The 25,628-nt window shown below is 40.7% G+C and overlaps 2 protein-coding genes across 4 annotated transcripts in view; both read left to right on the top strand.

The window, feature by feature from the left end:
* The window catches only part of TPD52 (tumor protein D52), a 39,618-nt gene extending 23,349 nt beyond the window's left edge, over positions 1–16,269 (top strand). For 2 of the 3 annotated variants that reach the window (XM_030445265.1, XM_008493514.2), the window contains exons 2-6: positions 3,718–3,833; positions 5,431–5,579; positions 6,539–6,640; positions 13,734–13,782; positions 14,810–16,269. In XM_030445265.1, coding sequence (XP_030301125.1) covers positions 3,718–3,833; positions 5,431–5,579; positions 6,539–6,640; positions 13,734–13,782; positions 14,810–14,926 — 533 coding nt within the window. In that variant the 3' untranslated portion in view covers positions 14,927–16,269. Of the gene's footprint in view, positions 1–3,717; positions 3,834–5,430; positions 5,580–6,538; positions 6,645–13,733; positions 13,783–14,809 lie in introns of those variants that run through there. The other variant, XM_030445266.1, reaches the window with a different exon arrangement.
* Positions 16,270–17,317: 1,048 nt separating this feature from the next.
* Positions 17,318–25,628, top strand: part of MRPS28 (mitochondrial ribosomal protein S28) — an 87,438-nt gene continuing 79,127 nt past the window's right edge. The window contains exon 1 of the mRNA XM_030445267.1: positions 17,318–17,508. Coding sequence (XP_030301127.1) covers positions 17,335–17,508 — 174 coding nt within the window. The 5' untranslated portion in view covers positions 17,318–17,334. The remainder of the gene's footprint in view (positions 17,509–25,628) is intronic.

Below are 25,628 nucleotides of genomic sequence, written 5' to 3'. Positions count from 1 at the left end.
TTTTTCCCCTGGAAGAATTTTTACTGTGTTTAAGAGACATGCAGTTCTCTCCTAAACTTGGTTATAGCAGCCAGAGTACTAAATGACTGGGATTTAAGTCCTTTGCAGCTCTGAAGATGCAAGTGAACTAATACAATTGACAGGTAACAAGTTGGAAGCCAAAAAACAGTTCTGCTGGTGAGCAGAGAAGACCAAAAGCAAGAAACGTGTTTTTAATAACAGATAGAGCCAAAGTATTTCCATCTCTTGGCTGTCTACGACTTCCCTCGTTTCGTGGCCTGCACCCCACAAAAATATCTAAAGTGGGCTGTGCACCTTTCCTTACAAAGCTGGCTCAAAGCCAGGATCTGTCTGCCAGCCCTAATTTATGGGGTATATTTGGGTTTTGGAGATCTGTGGTTGTAACTGTAGACAACTGCTGCTTGGTCAGGCTTCCCAGCACGGCCTCCCTGTAGCAGAGGTGAACCCTGTGTCCTGTGGGTATCGAAGGGAACTGAGGGATGGGACAAAAGTGAGCACAGAGGTGATAAGTAGCAGGGGGTGAGAGGTGGTGTCAGAATAAAGACTGATGGGAAGGTGAGATTTCCTGTCTTCCCAAAAGATCTTGAAATGCAAAGGGGGAGGAGAGATCATTCCCTTACTTCTTAGCGTTGTGTCTGAAGTTCAATGTAGGCAACAAGCAGCCCAGACCCCCTTACAACACCAGATTCCCACAAAGTGTATTCCTCAAACATAAGCTATTGCTGCAGGAGACAATCCAGCATGTTTTCCTACTGCTGGATTCATTTGAGCTATTTTTGGTGAGATAATCCAGATGACTTTTCATAACCAGATTGAACAGACTTTCAGCTAGATGTGCTAATGCTCTTGCAGTCAGTGTTTGGAGCTTGTAAACTTTCTGAAATGGCTTTTGCAGTGGCAAGCTCTGTAGTCCCTGAATGCACCACAGATGGAGAACAAGGTCAGGAGTAGGAAGACAATGTTTTGGGGGTCATAGAGTGTCAAGGAAAAATGCAGTTTAAATTGTCAGTTTTCTTTCAGTATAGGTGTATGTAATTAATAGGATAAATAGCAAGTTAACAAAAAGGCATGGCATTCTTAACCATCTGATATTAAAAAAGAAAGGTATGTTGATGTGTAACACATAAATCTTATAGTGAGACACGAGCCATAATTTTTTAGTGGTGCTGTAGTGCTGTGCTTTGGTTTGGGCACTAGAGGTGAACTTTTTTTCTGTTGTAGATATCCTGACAGAAAATGGTTCGCTGAGAAACTTGAAAGAACTACATTATGTTTGTGTAGAACATAGATGTAAATCTCTGGGAAGACTTGCTATAGATTTCATAAATAAAAACCCCATTCTGCATTTCTGTGTGCTTCTTTCTTAGGGTACTTCATATAACTTGTAATTTACAAATGTTCTGCCCATGTAACTGTATTGGAGGACAAGTGTTCTGGAGACAAATACATGCAGAAAACCTACTGATTTGGAAAGAATTTGTGGAATTGGTCTTCACCTGAGTTCAGTAACTTGACTGAGGACAAGGCCTCTCCTTTTCTTAGGCTTGACAGCTCTTAGGAGCACATTTCATAGAATACCACAGCTAATTATAGACTTGCAGGATCTTTTTCCCCTGACTTTTCTGTTGATTATCTATTTGATATATTAAGCCTCATGGTGAAATTGTGGTGGTCTGATTGCACATAAATGAGTTTTTGGATTCCAGATTAAATGGTATTATGCAATGCCATCAGAAGCTGCTGAAATGAGAATGGACTTTTATCTGGTTAATTACTACAGTGACCAGTAAGGAAACATTACTTAGTATGTCTTCAGCTTTCTAAATTTTGTATTTATATACACTTCTTTACAAACAAACAGTCCCTCCCATTAAAAGAAAAATATTTTAAGAGTTTTACTTTATTTATTTTTTATTATGTAGTAAGCCATTTTACCTCTTACGTAGAGAAAAAGTTCCAGAACTGCAACAATTCTAGCAAGTAGTGTCTTTGCAAACTGATCTCTTTGTAAATTAAAACAGAAGTCTTTACTTCTGGCAAACAATGTTTAAGTGTTAGCCACAAAGATCCAAAATGAGAAATATTTTGCTGGTAAAACTGTTGCATTAGAAGTGCTTGAAGTTATATTAGTGCAAGCACTAAGGTCTAAGAATAAATGAATCTTTAAAGTGAGAGCATCATAATAATACAATGTCATTGTATTGTAAATAATAGAATGTATTGTATTTGCAATATTATTTTACAATATTAATATTTACAATAAAATCTACGATATTAATACAATTTACTTTACAATAAATACATTGTAAATAATGTCACTGTCTTTCCTAAAACTATGAAGGTGAAAGTTGAGAAAGACCATAGGGATGTTCAGCATCTATTCAGAGGAATTTGGCAGAGTTTTGGTTATTGGCTTTGGAAAGGGAAGAGGCATCAGTGTGAGTGGATGCACCCCCTCATTACCTCTGAGATGAGAATGAAAGCCTTTTATTCCCAAGTTCCTTCACTGAGCTGCTCATTTTTGTAAGAGTGCAGGCACAAAACATCAGCATACTTCTAGTTCCACAGTATCTCCTATGTCCCAGTCCATAGGAGGTGAGCAGGGTTAAAGGGGAAGGGTTTGTATTTGCAGTGTGATCTTTTTCTCTGCTGTTGCTGAGCTTGCTTGTTGCCATGATCTGATGTACAGAGCAGGGAAAGAGCTTCTTGCTCTGAGTTGGTCTTGAGCTCCTGCAGCACTTCCAGAATTTCTGTGCTGCATAAGAAAAAGAGAGCAGAGGGTTCTTGGGCAGAGGCTGTGTAGGAAGGACTGGTTGTGGTTTAGGGTTCCATGCCTTGGATTCTGTCAATGGGGCACCTTGTCCTGGTTTGGATATTGCTCTATCACCAGCCCTGCCAGGTGGGGAGTTGGGAAAAGGGAAGAAGACCTGTGCATTAAAGTGAAAACATATTTAAAAGAATAATAATAACAAACTAATCTTAACCCCTGTGCTAACAAGATACAAAGTTATACTCAGCCCCAGATAGAAGTGACAAGCTGTGTACATCCACCAGTATGGGCTGAAGGCTCAACCCTGCCAGCACAGCAGCTCCAGGGGGATCTTGATTTTCATGGTGAGCAGAGTAGAGCTGAGGCATGGGATGCCAATGAGATGAACAGGACCCCCTTGAGAAGGCAGCCATGGTAGAGGAATAAAAATCACCCCTGTAAATTTGTAGTCAGGAGAATGTTCATGGTATGGAATATATGGGTTGGCCAGCTTGGGCCAGCTGCTCTGGGCTTCACCACTCCCAGCCCACTGCACCTGCAGGGTTCAAACTGCCCTTGGTCACTACAGAAACCTGCATACCAGAGCATCTTATCCCTTTTGTCCTCACAGAGATGGATTCTGCAGCTCTTAAAACTCCAGTTTCTCTGAACAGAAGAATTATTGTAGAATTCTGTCCCAGCAAATTGTTGTCCTATTCTATCCACAAATGCAATCATACTGAGCTTTAATACAAGTTGATAGAATGAAACAGCCAGTAAAATGCTTCTGGTTTCCTAGACATCATAGTTAGGGACTCAGGGACCATGACTTTGTTGTCCTTTCATGTTTTCCTGATGCACTAGCACAAAAGTGCTGTATATTAATCTTAGCTTCTATCTGGGCAGACATCTGATGATCTGACTTTTAATGTTTTATTTACCTCTAGGGCTGCTGAGAAGTGACTCTATACCTGAGGTTGGAGAGGATGCTGCTGCTTCAGTTGGTATGGCAGAAACACTCTCAGAAGAAGAACAGGATGAGCTAAGAAAAGAGCTTGCTAAGGTAAATCTCTTGAAAACAGCTCTTAAACTGGTTTTGCGAATGAAAATCTAGGATAATGCTGTCTTTGAATGTTAATGCTTTGCATATTTATTCTGTGAGTATCTAAAGCTGTGCAGGGCACTCCCATGTGTTCTGGGGAGGGAAAGGGAAGGCATTGAGGAGAAAAGAACATCCAGTTCTAGCTACGTGGAACTAAGCTAGAAGTGCTGAGTGTACAGATCTTAAACCAAGATGCATAAATGCCTGACCCTTCATTTTAGTAGAAGTGAGAAGGGGGGTAAATAAATTGTCAAAGAGAACACGTTTGGCAGCCAAAATCAAGTATTGTCTCAGATAGTGTGGAGTAACTAAAGCTCTTGTTTTCCTGCTTCACAGTAATATCCATGTAGGTCCTGTAGGTTAGCTAATGGATAACCATGTAACTGGTCTTGTCCATACTTGATACAGCAGAACTTTTTTTTAACAGCCAGATAAAGGCTGTTTAAAGGACAGCCAAATATTCAAGCCTGATACATGTATTTTAAAATTTATCAAATCAAGCTTTATTGAGTTGCCAGTCTTTTTTCTTTTGTAGCTCTTTGTGGCTTTAGAACCCTAATAAAAGACACTGGTGAATAAGCCTAGAATTGGCAGGTGAAGATTAACTACAAAATAAGCACATTTAATATAGTATCAGTTCTGGTAGTCTTGGATATTATTTCATGGCAAACCCACCAGCTGAAGATGGTGATGAAATCTGATCCTGCTAGGGTGTTACCATGCTGGACTTCAGACAGGTATCCAGAACAAAGGTGCATTGAAGATGTTGGTATTTCCTCAAGGGAGCTTAAATGAGTGGGCAGCCTGACACTCAAGTAGGGTGGTGAGTGAGGTCTGGATGAGGAAGTAGGGTTGGGTGTATTCCTTCACCTTTGTATGTAGGGCCTTAGTGTCTCTGCCACATCTGTACAGCCCACAGAATGGCATCCTACAACTGTTTTGACATCTCTGATTGTGGTCTGGTCATGGTTCTGTTGAGAGGCTTAAGTGACCATCTGTGTAAAGAGGGAAGTATACAAACAATAGTTTTCAATAGTTGCTGAACAAGTGCTGCATTTTTGTAGTGGTGGTTTTTTGGTTGTTTTGTTATTAACTGTTCAGTCTGCTACCATTTCCACTCTGTTCTCTGGAGAGCACTTCGGTGTCTGGATCCAGCTTGCAGCTGCTGGCTTAAGCCACTAAAGAATCTTTCTGTTCAAGCAAGAAGACAAAACTTGGGTATGGTGCAGACATGCTTTGAGCTTTCTGACACTAGTCATACATTGATACTTCTTCTGATGTGGAAGGAGAATACAGGTTTGGCAGTTGTCCCAGGCTGGACTAATCTTCAAGCTCCACATAAGTTAATGTTGTCTAAAGGTAATGATTTCTAAATATGCAGTGTTTTAGTTACAAACTTCTTTGTGTCTATTCCAGTAATAGAGCAAGCTGCAGGTAGATTACTGTCTCATTAAGTCTTGTTGTAGACTATGTTGCATTTCCCTTTTAGCATTTAGACAACTGTGTTAAAAACTCATCAGCCCTCCCATTACTGATCTCATCAACTCTCCTGCCACAGGTAGAAGAGGAAATCCAGACACTCTCACAGGTGCTAGCTGCCAAAGAGAAGCATCTGGCAGAAATAAAGAGAAAGCTGGGAATTAACTCATTACAGGAACTAAAGCAGAACATCACCAAAGGCTGGCAAGATGTTACATCAACCACAGCGTATGTACCAGTTCATGATAATGCTCTCAACTTTGAAACAAAAACCATGTAGTTCTTATATCATCTTTGTTCTTGTGAAATGAGAAGAGTTAGATAACACAAAGTTAAGTTGCACTAAAATCTGTGGATAAATCATCATAGATCTCTTTCAAGAATGTCACTATTAGGAAATAGTGTTTGTGCAAAATAAGAATGATTTGACCATAATATGGGCAATTCATACACTTTTTGTCTGACAGACCTGAGATACTTTACCTGAGATATATTACTGAGATTCCCAGGTGTCCTACATCTGACAAAATCCTCTTCCTTTCCAGTTTGAAAAGTTGTTCTAAACTAAGATCATGCAGAAGGAATGCAAATTCACAGTAAATGTTCTTGCCAAACAAGTTTTAGCTTCAGGTTTAGAGCAAACTGCTTTCCGTGATTAATGACTATGCAGAATGTAACAGGATGTACCTCAAAAATTTCATGGTGAAGTTTATTGATAAAACCATTTAGTACAAGATCTTAGATGATTGGCACTAAAAACCAGACCTCTTTTCTTTTTTTTTCAGGATGTCTGCCTGGTGGTGTTTTTCTTAGGTTTTTGTGTTTCTTGTTTTGGGTTTTTTTCTTTTTTTTTTTTTTCTTTTGTTTGGTTTCTTTTGTGTGTGTGTGTGTGTGTGTGTTTGTGTGGTTTTTTTGTTTGTTTGTTTTTTTAAGTCCTACAAAATCAGGGAGCATCTGTTCTGGAGATGGGGCAGTAGGTGCATATTTGTGAACCTGATGTGAAGTCTGAGGTCACAGAGATGGTGTAGCCAGAAGAGACTGCAGTGATAAATAATCTCTTCAGTAGCTTGTCCATTTGACTCCAAAGTTGAATTATACCTCTGGGTTTAATACAAATTTACACACACCAGAGATTTCCTTATGTTTCCTATTAAAATAACTACAAACTTAATTTTTTTTGAACACAGATACAAGAGGACATCAGAAACCCTGTCTCAGGCTGGCCAGAAGGCTTCTGCTGCGTTTTCATCTGTTGGTTCAGTCATAACCAAGAAGTTTGAGGATGTCAGGTAGGTTTCTTCAGCTTTTCCCAAGTAGTTGCATTTATGATTTAAGCAGTTAGCACAGCCAGCCTTTCTAAAAGTCTATCAAGAACTCTTTAAGTGTCTGTTTTGGGAGTAATGAGTGATGCTGCAAAATCTGCTTGTATGTCCTCAGTGGTGCAGAAGAGTTCTGTAGTGTGTATTTTATATATGCAAGAGAAGTAATATATGCTTTTACCTCCACTGCTACTCTTAATTTTCTGGTAAGGTTGGAGGTGGCAGCATGTCTGCACACAGCATTTTTCTTTCTGTTCTCTGACTTTCTCAGCTTTTAGAATGCTACCTTTAAACAAGTAATGTCTTTAACTGCTTGTGGTTTGTTTCTTTGTTGTTGTTTGTTTGGTTTGTTTTTTGTTTGTTTTTTTAATGTCTTGTGTGTGTATCCTTTTATGTTTTATTTCTTTGTAAGCTGTTCTACCTTATAGCAGTGGCTTGGTTTTATTACCTTTTTAACAGACTATTGGCACTTTTTATTTCTTAAATACTGGAATACAACATATTTTGACTTTTTGTCAAATGACACAGCCCTTCATGCAAATTAGGTAAGTTTGGTCATTTTAAGCTCCATTGTGAGCTGTGTGCAAAAATACAATCATATCCTCATCTTAAAATTCTTTGATTATATAATTTTTACTACTGGAACGTATACAGCTACTCATCTCTGCTTATAACTTGTTGTGAATAGTTAATCAAACTTATTTTTCAATTATTGGACAAATAAAAATTCACACATTCTCACAGCATTATCGCTGCATTGGAAACCAGTGTAATAAAATCAGCCCTCTGTTTCAAAGTGCTGCCATTAACCTCTTTCTTGCTTTTTGAAGTTTAGTGAGAAAACATTTTGAGCTGTAGGCACACAGTTAAATATTTTTCTTTAGATTTATCAGAACTTCCTTTCTTTCTTTAATGCTTACTCTGGCATTGTGCAGACTACAGGCATTTTCACATTCCTTTAGGTAAGGTGGGCTTAAGAATTTTTTGTGAAACTAAGCATGTAGCCAGACTGTCTCCATTAAAATCTTTTAAGTTTTCTCTGTAAAAGGTAATTTCTTTTTTTCTCCAGTGTTAGTTAATGTAAAACTGAAGCTCGCTTAATGTCAGGGAAGATGTTTCTTCATGCTCACCTGATAACTATTCTAGAACATGCAATCTTGAGAATACTTAACAATCAGTTTCTTTTCCTTGTAAGAAAGAAATCTGTTAAAATGATTCTGAAAGGTTTTTTTCTGAAGAGACAGGACATAGTTTTGAGGTCAATGGCATGCAGAATTCCTCCTTCTCTTTGTCTGTACAGTGTCTATGCCCTGAGAGAGTAGAAATTTTCCCTTTTTTGTGTCCATTACAGTTGTTTAGCATTGTGACTCTAATCAAATCACTGGAGTTTAAATTTGAAATGATTTCTACATCTCTGTTCATAGTTTGTCCAGTGAAACAGTCCTTATGAGCAGTGACTCCAGACAGAGTATTTAGTTACCTTGTCTGCATTGCCTTTTATCTGCCCAGTCTAAGCAAATAATCAATGTTAAGTCCTCAGTAGTAGGAATTCCTGTGTAGCAACTTCTGTCCATTGCCTCTCATCCCATCTATGTACACCTCTTGAGTCTTCATCTTTTCTTTACTTTCCCACCAAGTAGCTAAGGGAATCTGTAGGATCTCTCTATAGAGCTTGGGATCTGACTGAGCTATAGCCCCAGGAGCAATGAATGCCTGGGAAGGAGATGGGGAGTGGCACAGGGTGCTACCAGAACTCAGACTGAAGTGACCTCAGTTTGCTAAAGTCTAAGAATAGCAGCAGCCTGTCTGAAATACCTCCCTCCCCCTTAGCATTAGTAAGACAAAATGAGCCTAGAAAATGTCTCCATACCTTTCTGATGCAGAGCTCAGCAGCTCACTTCACAAGGTTCTCCTTTCTTCCTTTGGGCTATAGTGCTCCCCTACTACTATTAGACCACTTATAAAGACAAGCACACATTGTAGCTCACTTCAGGAATTTAATACCTCAAAATAAGAGTGTCCTGATGAATTGTTAGTGACTAAGTGGATGTTGAGTGCTCTGTATCAGAAATGGTGCCACTGGGAGGGAATGTAATATGGCCAGAGGAGTCCACACTGTTGGTGTGCATCCTGGGGAGAATTATGGCAGTGAAAATTCAAGGTATAGTTATAAATTCAGGAACAGTTGAGTTTAAAAAAATGAAGATGAGAAGAATTAGTGCTGTTCAAGATCTTAGTTGCACTTGAATGGAGATTAGAAACATTTGAGTTTTTTGCTTTCACGAGTATCAAGTTCATCTTGGATTCAATCAGTGAATTCAGATCTCAGGGTTATGTGACTACTTTGGAGAAAGTTTTCGATGCCCAAGTTCTTTCCTGGAATTGAGAACTGATGCACCTGATACTTACTCGAACAAATACTGAATATGCAGGCACATTTTTATTTTTAAACTCTTAGATGGCTTCTTCATTGTGGTTTTGCTTTTCTTGTACTGTTTTAGCTTAGGGACTTCACAGATGTAATTGTGTTACTTTATCTGTGTTGGACTATTTCCACGTTCCGTGCAGCAACTACCACGTGCATGATTTCATTCTTACACTGCAGAGTGATTTTGGAGAGAGTTGTGAAAGGGAGTAATGCAGTTGGTGGAGCTGTGAACTTGGAAAGTACAAAATCAGAGTGGAAGAGAGAGGACTTAGGAGTGTGAAGTCAGTGTATTGTTGCTTCCTTTTTGTGTTTGTTTGCTTTTTGTTGTGCTGAAAATAAACTTGATTCCTTTTTAGGTCTGATTTAATACCTTCATTTTCCTTATAAGGTTGTTTTGAATTTTCAATGAGCCAACCTTGTGTGGGCAACATCAGTATTTTGGCAAAACAGGAGAGTACCAAGATGTAATGTTCTGCAAAATTCCTGAGCAGTCATGACTTCCCACTCAGCTCCTCTTGCACTGCATTCAAATTGTAGAGCAGAGGTCCCTCTCTTTGCCCTGTTCTGAGATAGTAGAATAACTTTCTTCACTTGCATTGGAAATCTGTTATGATCATAGACTCATAAATATCATGGCTTATCAATATATCATCTGGAAACCTAACTAATATCAAAAGCAAGGAACCAGTGCTTATGCAGTTACATTTTCCTGGTAGGGACTCTGGCATACCTCCTTGTGCATTTTCAAAACATGAGGCACTGTAGTAGCTGTACAAAAAAATCATGTAAATGATAATCAAGCTTTTAATGCACCACAAAATATGTGGAAATCTGGAGAGCAAGTTATTGTATCTCTTTTTTAGTTTGGTTTATTTGCACTACTTGAAGAAAAGGTAATTTGATATTAAAGCATCAACTGGATTTATCTAATTCAGTTCTCTTGTGCACTGTGCCAAAAATCTATACCATTTTATGGTGACACTTTACAAAATGGATACTTAGTATATGTATGTGTATTATAGAACAGCAAGTAAATCCTTCAGAAATGTACAGAAAGCTCTTCCATTAAATGATCTCTATGTGATTAAACTAAACTTCCCTAGACACCTTCTAAAAGATCTGCAATACACCACAGATGGGTGCTTTTCAGTGTGAGCAGAATCTACAGTTTGTAAATAAATATAGGACTAAGAAGGTAACTTTCACACTCTTTAACCCATAAACTTCTTGCAGTATGAGGGGAAGTAGCTGAGCATGACCAGACAAAGAGAACCAGTTAGTGTCATCCTAGTTCTGCAATAAAACTGGACACAGAGCAAGGCCAGGACTTGTGGTAATCCACAGAGATCCAGAAGATGATCGGCTCCTATGTGCTCTGGAAGAGCTTGTGGAAGCCAAACCATCCATGAAGATCAAACCAAACAGAACTGGGGCTTGGGAAGGGAATGAAGCAAGGCCATTACTGATGTGTGTTATGACAATGTTGGGCCTTTTCATATCTGATTTCCAGTACACTGTACCTTCAAACCAACCTTCTGTTGTGCACCTTAATGGATCCATAAGGGAACATTTTGCAAATGGAGATTTTTTTCCTATCACTGTATTCTGTTGATGAACCTCCTGAAAGATTCTCTTAACTTGTTCTGCAATGAGTATGTAACCTTTTTGCTTCTTGGAATGTATCTTCCGTTATGCTGAAATATTAAGTGGAGTTTTAAAGGTGCATCAAATGTGGGAGATTTGCGCCACCCACCAATCAGTTGTCTGAAAGTCTTGATTAAAAGACAACATAAAGCCCAGTCAAAATTTGACATTCCAATGATAGTTAGGAAAAGCTGTGTTGATAATTTTTCCTAACTTACTATTGTGGTATTTCACAAGAAACATCCTTGTTTGTGTTAAGAGTAAACAGGGATTTTCTAGAATATGGAATTAAATTAGACTCCAGATGGTCTTAAAGTTATTTTGGGAACTCCTTAACCTATGCCTGGTTATCTTCTAGGATTAGGTGTGTGTTGTCACTCAACAAACAGTAACTGTACAGCAACACTGTCACATTACAGAAGTCCACTGTGAATTTCAGAACAGGGTTGAGATTAGGACCCTGTCCCCAGCATAAGCCTGACCTTGAATATAGGTTGATATGACTGCTCTTGCTAGATAACTTATATTGATGAGCTATAACTCTTTCAGTAGGGAGATGAACTAATTGGTAGGACTCCTGAGTGTTCACTTGCTACTTGATATTCTCAAAACTAATTGCAGTATGATTCTCATTGCTTGTGAAACTTAATGAGTAAACAGACTATTGCAGCTAAGCAAAATAAATACTAACAAGCATGGCACTGGATCCTTTCTAAAAAGGAAAAAAGTTGTTGCAGCTTTTGCTCTGTTTTATTGGTGTGTGTGTGTGTGCATGGCTAAGCAACTTAAAAAACAAAACCAAGCAGTTACTGTGTAAGACCGTAGAAGGCTGTTTTGCTTTTCTTCAGGGATAGTGTCCAGAAGTCAGCTTTCTAAGCCAATTTGTTCTCAGTCTTTCACTTAAACTAACTTCTTGCTTTCTTTTCTCTTAATGCTGGCATTTAGTATACGCTCCATACAACATTCAATTAGCATGCCTATTATGAGGTAATGTATGGTTGGGTTTATTTATTTTCATGTGTGAAATCAAGTAAAATTGAACTTAAGTCAACTAAAGTAGATTTAAAAGAAAAGAACAACAAAAAAGCCCTCACCTAGCTTTATAATGTTGTAATGTTTCCTGTACTCATATACAGTATAAAATTTGGTTTCTTTTTCTGCTTTATGGTAGTGGTTGTCACACATCTGAAATGTGACCAAGTGCACTTTTCTGCTGTTTGGAGAGCTATAACAGTTTCCCTGCCATTAGAAATGTAATGCTACTAAATGGTTCCAAGTTTAAAAGAATCATAGAATCACAGAATCCTTGGGGTTGGAAGGGACCTCGAAAGATCACCTAGTCCAGCCCCCCCTGCCAGAGCAGGGCCACTTAGAGAACCTCGCATAGGAACGTGTCCAGGCGGGTTTTGAATGTCTCCAGTGAAGGAGACTCCACGACCCCCCTGGGCAGCCTGTTCCAGGGCTCTGTCACCCTTACAGGAAAAAAAATTTTCCGGATATTCAACTTGAACCTCCTATGCTCCAATTTACACCCATTACCCCTTGTCCTATCACTGGTCACTACTGAGAAGAGCCTAACTCCATCTCCCTGACACTCACCCCTTACATATTTGAAAACATTGATGAGGTCACCCCTCAGTCTCCTTTTCTCCAAACTAAAGAGCCCCAGCTCCCTCAGCCTTTCCTCATAAGGGAGATGTTCCACTCCCTTAATCATCTTAGTAGCTCTGCGCTGGACTCTTTCAAGCACTTCCCTGTCCTTCTTGAACTGAGGGGCCCAGAACTGGACACAATACTCCAGGTGCAGCCTCACCAATGCAGAATAGAGGGGGAGGAGAACCTCTCTTGACCTACTAACCACACCCTTTCTAATGCACCCCAGGATGCCAAAAGACAATAGCTTGGCATCTGGTTTAGAGCAATGAAGGTGGTTTCTCAAAAAGTCCCTTGCTGACTGGGAGTGCTTGCCTTTTCTCTGCTCTTGCTTGCCATTGTGTCCCTCCATCTCCTGAGAGAGTCTGGTTTGATACATATACATATATATATATATATATATATGTATGTCACTGTGTGCTTTCCCAAATGAAAGAGTGCTGCTAAATGTGGGTAACTTACAAAAATACCAAGCAAAGGAGGAAAGGAAGCTTAACATCTCTTTTGGAAAAAAACTCCTGTCTTTCATCATAAATATATAATTTATTTATTTTTTTAGCCTGCTAAGAATCCTCAGTCCTGGTCCACTGTAGTCAAGCATTTTTTATCCTGCCTAAAGGCAGAAACAGGTACAAGCTATTGCACAAATTTTCAAATGGCAGTGACAGATAGAGTATTAAGCCACTCTTCAAACCCTAATAAATAATACACTGGCCATCAGCACTGAAAATCCCAAGCTGTCTGGCTCTTCATATGCAGGAAAATGATTTGTAATCGTAGCTGTCTCCAGCACCTAAAAGGCAAGGGGCAGTTTCCCTTAAATTTAACATGTTCCTAGAAAATGCCACTGCAAACAATGTTTTGCTAATGGAACACGTAGCCTATTAAATTAAACTTGTTTTCCTGTGATGAAAAAACTCTAATGGCAAGCTTTCTTCAGCAATAATGTACTAGGCTATCCAGAAGTGATGACTAAAGCTTTTTAAACAAATCCTTTAAATCAGAACGTGTTTGAAATCACTGGGAGTAATAAGCTAAACTTAAAATACCTGCTAGCTATCCCTTCCATGTTGTGATGAAAGATCCTCTTGCTGAGCCTTGTAAAATCATTGCCAGGGATACAAATGAGCTGCAACTTGAGTGTGTTTGAATTTTAGTTTTGTAGTACTTGGGGAGATATAAACGACTTTTAGACTGTTTTTTTAAAACAAAGAAAGAGCCCCAAAGAAAAGAAATTCATCTTGACACTGGAAGAAACAACTGTCTGTCTGTTTTCTGGTATTTATAAAGTAAACAGATACGGTTTTAATTCTGTGGTTCTGTTTTTTATTTTCATAGAAATTCTCCTACTTTCAAATCCTTTGAGGAAAAAGTTGAAAGCTTAAAGGTAAGCATTACTAAAATGCCTTGGTGATTGGGGAAGTGTGGATGTGGAGAGAAGACTGAAGTGGACTCTGGGTAGCCTGTGTTTTACTTACTAGTAAACTGTTGATGGTGCTTAGATGACATCTTGCTAAGTATTGCGGAAATGGTTTCTCTGCCTAATGATTTGAGAGTAAAAAATGGGCTTTCTGCACCTCTTAGAAGAGGATGCCTTTAACTAGAAGGACTAACAGCTAGTATTACATACCCAAAATGCTCTAAGCTTTTACTACCATACCTTCATAAGGACTGGTATTCTACACAGGAGTATAGCTTGTGAGGTTTCTTATTTTGGTACAGAAGCGACAAGGTCTATCTACCTTAATTTCAAATGTGCTCATCAAAGCCTAAAGTGCGGAACCAAACATTAATAGCTTCTCCAGGTAAAAAAATCACTTTAAAAAATAACTAATACATGGAACTGGAGCCAGTTTTTGTGGGAACACTGGGTTGGATGAAAACCACATGAGCGATAGCATGGGGAACTAGGCAAACTAATTGGCATTAACACTTCTGCCATCCCACAGGATATATGCTATAGGGGAAAGTGAAAAGGCAAATACCTTTCCTGGAGAAAGCAAAATAGTTGCTATGCTTCACTGAAGAGCTCAAGAATTGCTGCTCAGACTGGAAACTTTTCAAGGTTCTCTGGATCTTTGAAAGCCTAAATGTCTGGGAGGGCAGCATATCTGTACCCATTTTGAACTGAGGGTGTATCAACCTCCAGGCTCCCTGGAATCAGGGTTGCTTCATGCTGTGTGTACCTGGAAGTCAAAGGGAGACTGCTACATTAAGATTCTGCTGGTGATTGTTTTCTGCATGATACTCAAGACTTGTCTTTGAGTATTGTGGAGGTTGCTCAGTCCTGGAAAAGCTGCTCTTTTGAAAAGTTATTAAACTTTTTAATGCAGAAGTTCTGGTTTTATACAGTTAATCATACTTGGCATGCCAAGTAATTGCCATTTCATGTTGAGGCTCTCTCTGTGTTCTAGTCTAAAGTTGGGGGAAGCAAACCTGCTGGAGGAGACTTTGGAGAAGTTCTCAACTCTGCTGCCAATGCCAGTGCCACAGAAACTATTGCAGAACAGACACAGGAGGAGACCCACTGAGATTCGTGCCTCTGTCCTGCTGTACCCACTGCCAGATGCTGCAAGCAAGAACTAAGCACACTTGTAACATTCTTTGCGCTCTCTCCACCAGATGTGCTTTTATTTAGCACGTAGCTGTTTTACCAGGTTAACTGATACCAGGCTTGTTTGTGGGTTCAAAATATTTTTGAAACTAAAATACATTGTTTGGGGTTTTATGTGGGAAGGGGAATTTTTATGCCTTTCAAGCATTTGAAGGACTTATCTGTAATTTGAAGGCAACCTTTAAAATATAGCAATGAAGAAAACTCTTTTGAGAAGTTAATTATACTGTACATATACTGTGGATACATAATTTCTTTTGAATCTATAACTACTGCTCAACTTAATGGTTGTGAATATACTGCTGCTGCCAAACTGAAGCTTGCTACTTCGCTCCCTTGTGATCATTTCAGCTTAAGTGTTGCCTGCATGGGACACTGGAGTAGGAGGATCAGTCCCAGCTCAAGAAAGGACTTCTGTTTCAGCAGGTTGTAAAGTTACTCATAGCAGCATTACATATGGTTAAGAAGTATATCGCTTTATTACCATGTTCCTTGTTCAACAGATGTGGATAGGCAATACATAACATCTAAAAGTTACTGCTTTGTCTGTGGATTATCCACCTAGGAAACTTGTGACCCATCACAAATGGAAGCAAGATGCCTAGTACTGCTGGTTGGGTTCAGTTACAGTAACATTTTGCAGTTTGTTTTTCTGCACATGATGTTAATGGCTAAGATACACTCTTCTGAACTTCTAGTCAGTCGTGAAATAGGTTTGTCTTAGTTCACACACATTTACACTAACAAAGCATGGACTATAACAAGCTGGAGGATGAAATTGGTTCTTCTTTAGGCAGCAAGAGAATTGCTCTCAAATGCTAATGTTGTTTCCCTTATAGGCTGACCATCAAAAACATCTGCTATACCACCTTACCTTTTTTTTCTAAGTGTTCCAAGGCCTGTATCACTCGCATACCTATTCCTGTCTAAGACCCCAGAAATCTGTTTTGAGAGGTGCACAGTGTCATAGCTCTCGTACAAGATCTGTTTTCCTACATCTTGCTTTATCTGATGTATGCTTCAAATTTCTTGTATTTTGTATGCTTATGGCACATGGTGTCAGTGTGGTTAGAGCTTTTGGCAAGTATTTTATCACCGTGCTTAGAACTGGAAACAAGTTTTGAATCATCAGTGTGAATTCCTGAAACTTCAACTGCCACAGATGTCTGGATGGAAAAAAAGTTGGCTCCTGACAACCTTGTTCGCATGTCAGATGTAGTATATATGCTTAATTACATGTGAGAAACTTAATAAAAACCTGTGAGGAAATTATTGTCTTGTGAATAGAGAAGATTATTTATGTAAGAAATTTATTTCTAATTGAAACAGTAGTAGCAGTGCTGATACATACTACTGTTCTAGGGGGCAATCTGCAGGGATGAGCTTGGCATTTCTACTGAGGGGAAGGCCGAGGTTGATTTGCAGTGGCTGACAACTTAAACCACCCTGTTCGCATTGGGAAGTTCAGAAAATGGGCTGAGATGCACCCTCAGCCTCTTGACAGGCATGGTGGGCTGAACTGACAGCGGGCTCTTCCTCTGTAGGGTCAACAGCAGGTAGGACAGGCCCTTCTGGAATAGAATAATGGAATAATTGAGCTTGGAAGGGACTTCTAAACATCCTCTGGTCCAACCCCCTGCAGTATTAGAGACTCCTTTAACTCGATCAGGTTGCTCAGAGCCTCCTCAAGCCTCACCCTGAGTATCTCCAGGGATGAGATCTGATCCTTGTTGTGCAGGTTTTTTATCTAACTAATGAAGAGCAAGAAGGGCTACCTAGGCTTTCTGGGTTATAAAGGAAGATTTTAAGTCTAAGTGGCAACATCTCTGGGCCTGCACTCTCTCCTCCAGCGCCCGTATCCTTAGGGTGCCTGTCACAATCTTAGCTTTATTTCCAGGGCAGGGCGTTTTGCTGTCGAAAGCTGCACCTGTTTCCAGTTCCCTAAGGCCCGGCCTGCCCGGCCGCCTCCCCCGGCCGCTGCGCATCCCATTCCTCACCGCCCCGAGGCGCTGGGCTCGCTCCTTCTCCGAGCTCGCCTTTCCCGGTCACCGGGCACATGGCGCATACCGGCCAGAACAGCGTCTCCGAGCCCGCCCGGGACAGAGCGGACGCCCGTGGACGGCTTTGCCAGGAGGCAAGCAAGAGCTGTCCGGCTGTGCCTGGCCCCTGGGGGCGGCGGGACGAGGCACAGCCGCCCCGCAAAGTGGAACCTCGAGTCCCTCAGCCAAGATGGCGGTCCCGCCTCAGCCGGGCCCGGGGCGCTTGCGCCCGCCCGTGTCGCGGGGTCAGGGTTGACGCTCCTCCCCCCCCACGCCCCCGGGAACGATGGCGGCGCCGAGCTGGGCCGTGGCCGCCGCCCGGCTGGCAGCTCGGCCTTGGCGGCTGGCGGTGAGGCGGTGCAGCGGTGCCCCGTCGGCCGAAGCGCGGGATGCCGGCAGCCTCACGCAGCAGACGGAGAAGCGGCCGGGCAGCGGTACGGCGGCCACCAGCCAGCGGCAGGTGAGGGCGAGGCGGGGGGCCGGGCCGGGGGCCGGGCCGGGGTGGTGTCCGGGGGCGGTTCTGACCCGGATGCCCGGGCAGGAACGGCTCCACAGTGACGCCCCCGCCGTCCTCTGCCGCTTGGCGGGTGCGGGCGGGGAGCTGCCCGCCGGCATCGCTTTGGCCTTGATGAGGCGGCGGCTCCGCGCGCAGCCCCCGGGTCTGGCAGCCGGGCTGCTCCGGTGTGTCTGTCGCTTGTCTCACCGCTGCACCCCGTGTAGCAAATGCCCAGCAGAAATGCGGACAGTTTTCATGCCTTTTTTTATTTTTTTTTTAACATATTCCTACAAAAATATGAAAAATGTGCAAATAGTTTTTTATGTGTAGTATGCATGGTGCAACCCTTCCGGTAAAATTGTTTTCTGGCGTTCACAGGCTAGCAGGGAGTATGTGGAAAAGCTTTTAAAACAGTTTTCACATTTCAGATCAAAGACCTGTTTGTTGGACAGTGTTCCAGAGATTTGTAGTGGGAGGCTGTTCTGGTGAAACACTGAAAGGCACCTGTGTGAAGGTGTCAGAAGAAACAGTAGGACAAAGGTTGAAAGAGTTGTGTATATTAATGTGCAAAAACTCATAGCAAGTCTTGTGAGGAGCACCTGAAGGAACTGGGGTGGTTTAGTTTGGAGAAAAGGAGGCTTGAAGGGAGACCTTATCACTCTACAACCACCTGAAAGGAGGTTAAAGTGAGGATTTAAATGAGGGTTGGGCTTTTCTCCCAAGTAACAAGTGGTAAGATGAGAGGAAGAGGCCTTGAGTTGTGCCAGGGGAGGTTTAGGTTGGATATTTGGAAAAATTTGTTCACAAGAAGGGTTGTTAAACATTGGAAGAGGCTGCCCAGGGAAGTGGTGGAGTCACCATCCCTGGAGGTGCTTAAAAGCGGTGTAGATGTGGTGCTTAGGGACATGGTTTAGTGGTGGACTTGGTGGTGCTAGGATAATGGTGTGACATGATGATCTTAAAGGTCTTTTCTAACCTCTAAATGGTTCTATGATTCTGTGACACTTGTCTTGGGAGTAAAGTTGAGGATCATGATGTTCTTGTCAAGGCCTGTGCTCTAATAATTTTAGGAAACATTTTTTCACTGAGAGGGCTGTCAGGCATTGGAATGTCCTGCCCAGGACAGTGGTGGAGTCACCATCTCTGGAGGCATTTAAAAGGCGTTTGGACCTGGTACTTAAGGACATGGTTTAGTAGCTGACTGTGGGGTTTAATCAAAGGTTGGACTGGATCATCTTGGAGGTTTCTTCCAACCTCTAACATTCTGTGATTTTGTGAATAAGCCTGGAGCATAGATGATTTGTCAAGAGCAGATCCTGCTTCTGAACAGCAGGAATAGGGCAACAGGCTTGTATCATATCTTATGTGCCATTTGTTTTCCTGTACTCCATCATGGAAGTAAACGGGGAGACAGGTAGCAAGCAGCAGTCTGCTATATATTGAGGCTGCAGTAAGTGAGATTTTTGGAGTAAAGAACCACTCTCTAAACAACTGTTTATTCCTGACGGATGTAGAAGGCTTTTCCAAAACCTGTTTCATCGTTGTCAAACAGGATGAATCTCAGAGGTGTGGTGAGAGGTCCATCCTTTGTCGCTAGTGTTGTACTCAAATGGTTCTGCCCAGACTGCTCTGCTGTGTGCTTCTTGTGAGCCTGTGGGGATGAGAATGTGAATGAATGAAACTTGGGAAAGAATGAATGTGAGTGGGTAAAATGTATATGGAGCTTTTGTTAAAATCATCTTCTCTGGGTATTGCATTTGTTGATTTTTGTAATTTTTGCTGATTTTCTTCTAGTGTCTGTTGTTACAATGGCCTTTAATGGACTTCTAGGGAATCACAAAAAAAATGCAGTATGTGTATCTAGCAGTGTATTCCAGAATATCTCTTCTAGGCTGGAAAACTATGATTTCTGACTTTTCCTCAGGTGGAAGTGATTCTTTGCAGTTCTTCATCCTTGTCACTGCTCTTTTTCTAGCTTGTCAAATTCTGCTGAACAACATTGGGGGCTGGGATTATTTGGAGTGTGCCCCATATGATGTAGAGATTAATGCTGTGAGTTAATATTGCAGAGCTGGTTTAGTACCAGGAGCATAGAACTAGAAATGTCTCTTACTGAATTTAAGATGTGGTATCCCAAATCATAATCTCTAACACTGTTTTCCATTGAATATCCCCAGTAGCAAGGCTGCCTGTGCAGAGATCAGGGCGATGCCTAACTGAAGTTGCTGCCTCAGATGCTGTCCAAGAGAAGTGTCCACATAAAAGTGGATTCACTTGATCTGGCTGTAGAAGATACTGAATGCTGCTTCAGGGATCTGGGGTGTTGCTTTTTTTTTTTTTCTTTCTGTTGAAGTAAGAAGCTAGAAAAGAATTTTTTCCCTGTTTGTTCTTCAGGCCTTTAAAGATTCTTAATTAACTCAAATGTTATGTAGTATTCACAAGATCATTTCCATGTGGAATTGTATATGCTAATGTAAATAACACAACACAGAAATCAAACTAGGAATGTAAGCTGAAGTACTGGACTACAGCTCTGGATTTCTCTACACGCTGCTCACTTACTTTCTCACTTCAACAGGAAGAAGATCAGTAGCTTGCTTGGCAGTGTCACAGTCATGTTAAAAGCATAACAATGAGGTGAAGTAAGATTGTCATGCATCTGCTTTCATGCTGCTCTTGTCCCAGTTGTCACAGCACTTTGTGAGCCCAGGTGTGATCAATGGTTCTTCTCTGTTTGCTCTTAAGAGTGTGCCAAAGAGGAAATGGGTTTTGGTGAGAACGAGTTAGCAGTGGAAGATGGGCTACTGGAAGAAGGAAAATGAAAGGGGGCTGATTTGCAGTGTCATCTGTTGGGTCTGTGTAGTTTTATTGAAATGACATTTTCAACAGTTTTAACTAATTTTTGATTGTTAGAGGTGTGTTATTTGATAAATAAACTTTGCAGAACTGGCAGCGGCCCTGAACTGGGTGATGCTCATGGGAAAAGACACTGGATGTGGCTGCAAAACCACAAAGCATTAGAAGACCTTTTGAGAAAAGCTTTCAAAGGGGAATAATCTGTGCTCTCCTCAGGAGAGGGTGCGAAGGCCCTAACTGCTGTTCCTGTCTGGGACCTGGACTTAGAAGCAGGAGGGATGTGGTCATGCTGACTCCTGTCCGAGCTGCAGCCAGAGGAAAGCTTGTATTTCTTATCTCTGCTGCCAAAAAGACAGGAAAAAGACAGGGGCAAAGTGTTGTCAGGCTTCTGGTGTGCTTATGCCCTGTGAGAGTAGAGATGTTATTTGGGTCTTTAGAGTTCCTGTTTCTTTAGGAGAAAAAAATATGGAGGTTTCATTTTCTGCACTGGTCTCCCATGTCAGCTGTTTTCCCCTCAGTTTTGAAACTGCATGAGGCAGTGGTTTTTTTGTATGAATGGCAGGAAAATAGATAAATGAGTGTGCTGACATGCATATCATTCAAAAAGAATGATTGTATTTTTCCTAGGCAATTTTCTAAGTTTTTTGGGGCCCAGCAGCAAATGTGTGCTGCTGACCTTCCTTTGTAGTGGCTTGGTGTACTTCTTGGCTGTGTTTGGTAATTTTTAGGGGCTTATGTTTTATTTTTCACCTGCAGTTCACTGTTGTGTTTTTACTGTTTTGCAAATAGTGAAACTTACAGAGCAGGCACTTAAATGTTACTTAAAATTTTTAAAAAGTTGGCAACATGTTAAGGAAAGTATTCTGAGCTGTAGACTATAACCTTGTCTGCAGCAGGCAGCTTCTTGCTGCTTTTTACTTCTGTGTTTTTACGACATTTCAGTTTTACATTCTTAAATGTACTGAAGACAAGTTTCAAGTTCTGTTCTTCTCTGTGGAATTGCATGAAGAAATCTTTTAAATGGACAGGAAATGGGTTATTTGCAGATTGAAGCCACCTGCCTTTTAGGAAGGATGTGATAATTATTGTTCATATGGATAGAGAAGTGGTTGTTGAGCTATGTTACCAATATTTGAAGAAAATATAAGAGTGAAGTGACTGATAAAGAATAAATTGGATACTTCAGTGCATTGTGAACTAAATGGTCTAAAAGTTTTTTTTTTTTTTAAATGATTGGTGAAGTTGGTCAAATACATTTTTAGGTAGAAATGGGTTATTGCTACATTAGCTTTGCTACTGGGCTGCAGTGTGTGTCACAATGTGAGAAAACTTTTCTGTTAGTACCTTTTTACTTGATAGTCCCAGGGCTCAAACCATCTGGTGGGTGTCAGACATCAGTGGTGTGAGCAGAAGCACAATCTGTGTTCAGAACTCCAGGTGTGGATCCACCCCGGGCAGCAAGGCAGGGAGCCTGCCCTGGAGTTTGGGTGAACCTCCACACCCGGCACAGCAGAGGGCAATGCTCGTTTCTAGATGTCACAGGAAAAGGAGCACATTTGAGGAATTTCCTAGTTAGTTCCTTGGATAATGCGTTTTAAGGCAAGGCATTTGTTAAGAAGAAAAATAATTGACTGTCTCTGAAGTTCAGATGGAAGGGACCGGGTGGGTATCTGTACATCATAGCAACCAATGCCTAAAATATATTAGAAATTAAAACATATGTTTCTGGAAGAATAAAATTTGCTTAGTGAGACAGAGGTTCTTTTGTGAAAGGATTTAGAAATTTGAGGAGGATGTCTGAGTATTTAAATTTTTTGTCACTATTTTAAAAAATAAAATATCACTATTAATAAAGATAGTAAAATAAGAACTGTTTTAATAGATGGGATACAGAGTTGCCACATCTATTGATGTTTTAGAGGAGAGATTAAAAACTAAAACACAGAAGTGATAATTTTAAAGCAATGTATTACATTTTTCTTCTGAAAAGTACATGCATTCTTTGATAAGGGATGTATATCTATCTTGCTTGAAAGCCCCAGTGTAAAATAATGTGTAGCACTGAATGTTTTGAAATCAAGCGTTAGAAAAAAAGTCAGATTTATTGTTAATGTAATTATTGATGTGAAGTATTTCTCCCAATCTGTCTTCCCGCCTAGGTTAACATTTAGAAGACTGTTACTGAAGTTACTTGAAAGCAAAAATGCTTATTTATATTTAGTGCTATTTTCACTTATAATTTTCATAGTGTAGTGTTTCTTCAAACACTTGTTATATTTGTGTGGATGGGGTGCTTTTCCAGTGTTCATAAGTGTTAATAAGTGACTTTAAAACTTATTTTGCTTGATTACAAATGTAACAGCATTTTATAAAACCTGTACCTTAATCATAGGGGTTACTCTTTCAGGTCCTCTTTTCCTGTCCTGCTTTGAAGTACTAGGAACTGCTGAGTAACTGGGAGCAGACTGGCCAGTTGTGGGGTTTGCATGAGCTGGAAGGAATTTTCTCTACCTGAAAGTTTCTCTTGGCTTACTTTGCCATCTTGTACAGCTGCATTTGATAAACTTGGGTTGTGTTTGCTCCTGGTGCACTGTGAACAGCTCCTGGTGCTTTCCATGTTTGTGCTAAATAAGGACTGTATCACAGGCTTCTTTAGCATCCTCTCAGCTGGATCTGCTTGAAAAGCTGGATTCCATTACAGTGGGAATGAACTCCTTTGTCCTTGACACCTCTGCAAAGAAGCAGTTTAAGCCTGATAACACTCTGCTGGGGCACCAAACTTGATTCCCCTGACTTGGGCCTGCCCCAGCTGTCAGCCCTGCTGGGTCTGTTGGATGACCTGCTTTGCTTATGGCAAAAGTGCTTCACATGATGGGATTTTCTAGAATTTGTGTAGTGGTGGAGCAACCCTCTCGTGGTATGAAGTAGGCAGGATTTTGAATTGTTTTGGTCAACAACAGACAAGCTATGCATGCTGCCCCTGCGAGGAAGTCATTACAGTAAAGTGAAATTGTACATGGTTGTGATAGGTGGTGGTGTCTCTGGAACACAGATTTCTGTGGGAAGAAATCTGTCCTCTGTCCTTGGTGTGTGGAAGGCCTCAGTGCTCAAGGAGCATCAGGATTCAATTATCTTCTCCAGTTTGCCCCTTCATATGGTTCTGGGCCAGCAAGTGATTGCTTTGGCATTGGTGGAGGTCTGTGAGTGGTAGACTTAATGTGATACACCTTGGATGACTGGCTGTCAGGGTGGAATCCCAAAATTCAGACTGCCTTGGCACCACCAGTTTCATGGAGAAAAGCAAATGAATGCCAGCTCCTTGCTCATGATCAGGCTGCTTGGAAGAAGGTGCATGGAACCATAATGTAAAATAGGAATGGAAATCCTTCCTGGTGCTTATTGTTACCAACAGGATATTTACATCCACTGTTGCTGTGGGAGATCCCAGTTACTCTCTTAACTACGGCTGTTGAAACAGTGTCCTGTCCTCCAAGAGCCTGGAAAAAAGAGCCTGGGAATGCAGGGTGGTGATAAATGGAGAAACTGTCAGGCTGGGGGTCAGACAGTGCTGTTGTGTGGGATTGCTTGTGTCCCACTTAAGCATGGCAACCCCATACAGCAACCTGAAATGTGAGGATGCAGGCAGAGATGCTCAGGGAAATGATACTGAGTTCTAAGTAGTGTAGGTGCACAGGCAGGTGCTGGGCTCAGAGCATTGTGGGTTTTTTTAGGATTGTGTGTGCTCATCTCTTACAATTTTGGTTTTGACATGGTGTGTGCAGTAGGTTCAGCTTCCCCAGTTTAGAATCTAGGGGCTTTCTGTTCAGAATTATGCTATTTTTGTCTCTCTCCTTGCATTGCATAGAGTAGTAAGAATACTGAGGTAACTGTAAGATCTGAATTTGTTTCCTTGTCTATAATTCTTGAAAGAAAGTTATAGATAAATACTCTGTTTTAAATTATATGTAGAAATTAAATAAAGTCAAGAAAATTAATCAGCTTTATTTTGAACAAATTATGTACTATTTTATGTTATGAAATAAATTCTTAGCTCAGTCAACAGAATAATTTTGAAGTTGCTATGCTTGAAGGGACCTTAAATATCATCTAGTTCCAACTCCTCTGCATGGGCAGGGATACATCCAACTATTCCATGTTGCTCAGAGCCCCATCCAGCCTGGCTTTGAACATTTCCAGGGAGGGGAAACCATAATTTCCCTTGTCCACCTGTTCCAGTGTCTCACCACCCTCATACTAAAGAATTTCTTCCTAATGTCTAACCTAAATCAACTCTCTTCCAGTTTAAAGCCATTATCCCTTGTCCTGTCACTCCATGCCCTTGTAAAAGTTCCATCCCCAGCTTTCCTGTGACAATCTAAGAAGTATCCATCTTCTATTAGAAAAAAGCTTCAAATAGCCTTAACAACAACATAGAAAGACTTCTAGATGTTAAAAGTGCAGTTCAAGAAAACCTGGTGCCTATTATGCACAGCATTCAAATCCTGTCCTGTGGGGTTTTCTGGGTTTTTTGGTGTGGTTGATTTGGGGGTTTTGGTTGTGGTTTTTTATTTAGTGTCTGCATGGTCTTACTTGAAAAATGTAATTATGAGAGACAAAGATTGTTTTCACCATCAGATTTTACTGGTTAAATTCTTGGTTAGCTGTTACTTGCATTTTTAAAAACTATGCTTAGTTCCCAGTATTACATTGTTCATTATTACAGGGACAATATAGATACAAACATATACATACAAGTATGTTACATGTTCTCTGCACAGCAGAGATACTTCTAATTAAAAGTTACTCTGTATGCAAAACTTTTTTTGTATGCAAAATTAGGTTTCAAGTATACTGTATTCATCAGTCAGTGTTGCAGTGACTACCAGAATGTGGAGCTCGATGGAAGGATGTTGATTATAAACTGATATCAAGTAGCATGGGACAAATATTTAATTGTTTTTTAACATACAGGTGTAATCCTTAACGCATCTTCAGTTAAAATATGACTTAAAACACTTTAAAAAAAGGGTAGTTTCAACATGTGAAGTTGGCTTAAAAAACTAACTGTAGTCAACCAGACTTTCAGTGCTTCTTGCAGAGCTATTGATGTTTTAACTTCCTGTAACTATGTTTCCCTGTGGATAATGCTACAAGATATGAATAGTGCTATTCTCAGTAAAACTAAAGTTTAGTCCTTCTTTGGTTTTCTCATTTTGGGATGAGAAAGA

Source organism: Calypte anna, chromosome 2 (assembly GCF_003957555.1).
Source record: "Calypte anna isolate BGI_N300 chromosome 2, bCalAnn1_v1.p, whole genome shotgun sequence".
NCBI lineage: Eukaryota > Metazoa > Chordata > Aves > Apodiformes > Trochilidae > Calypte > Calypte anna.
Note: the sequence above shows the minus strand (reverse complement) of the source record. Positions and strands in the feature narration are given on the sequence as shown.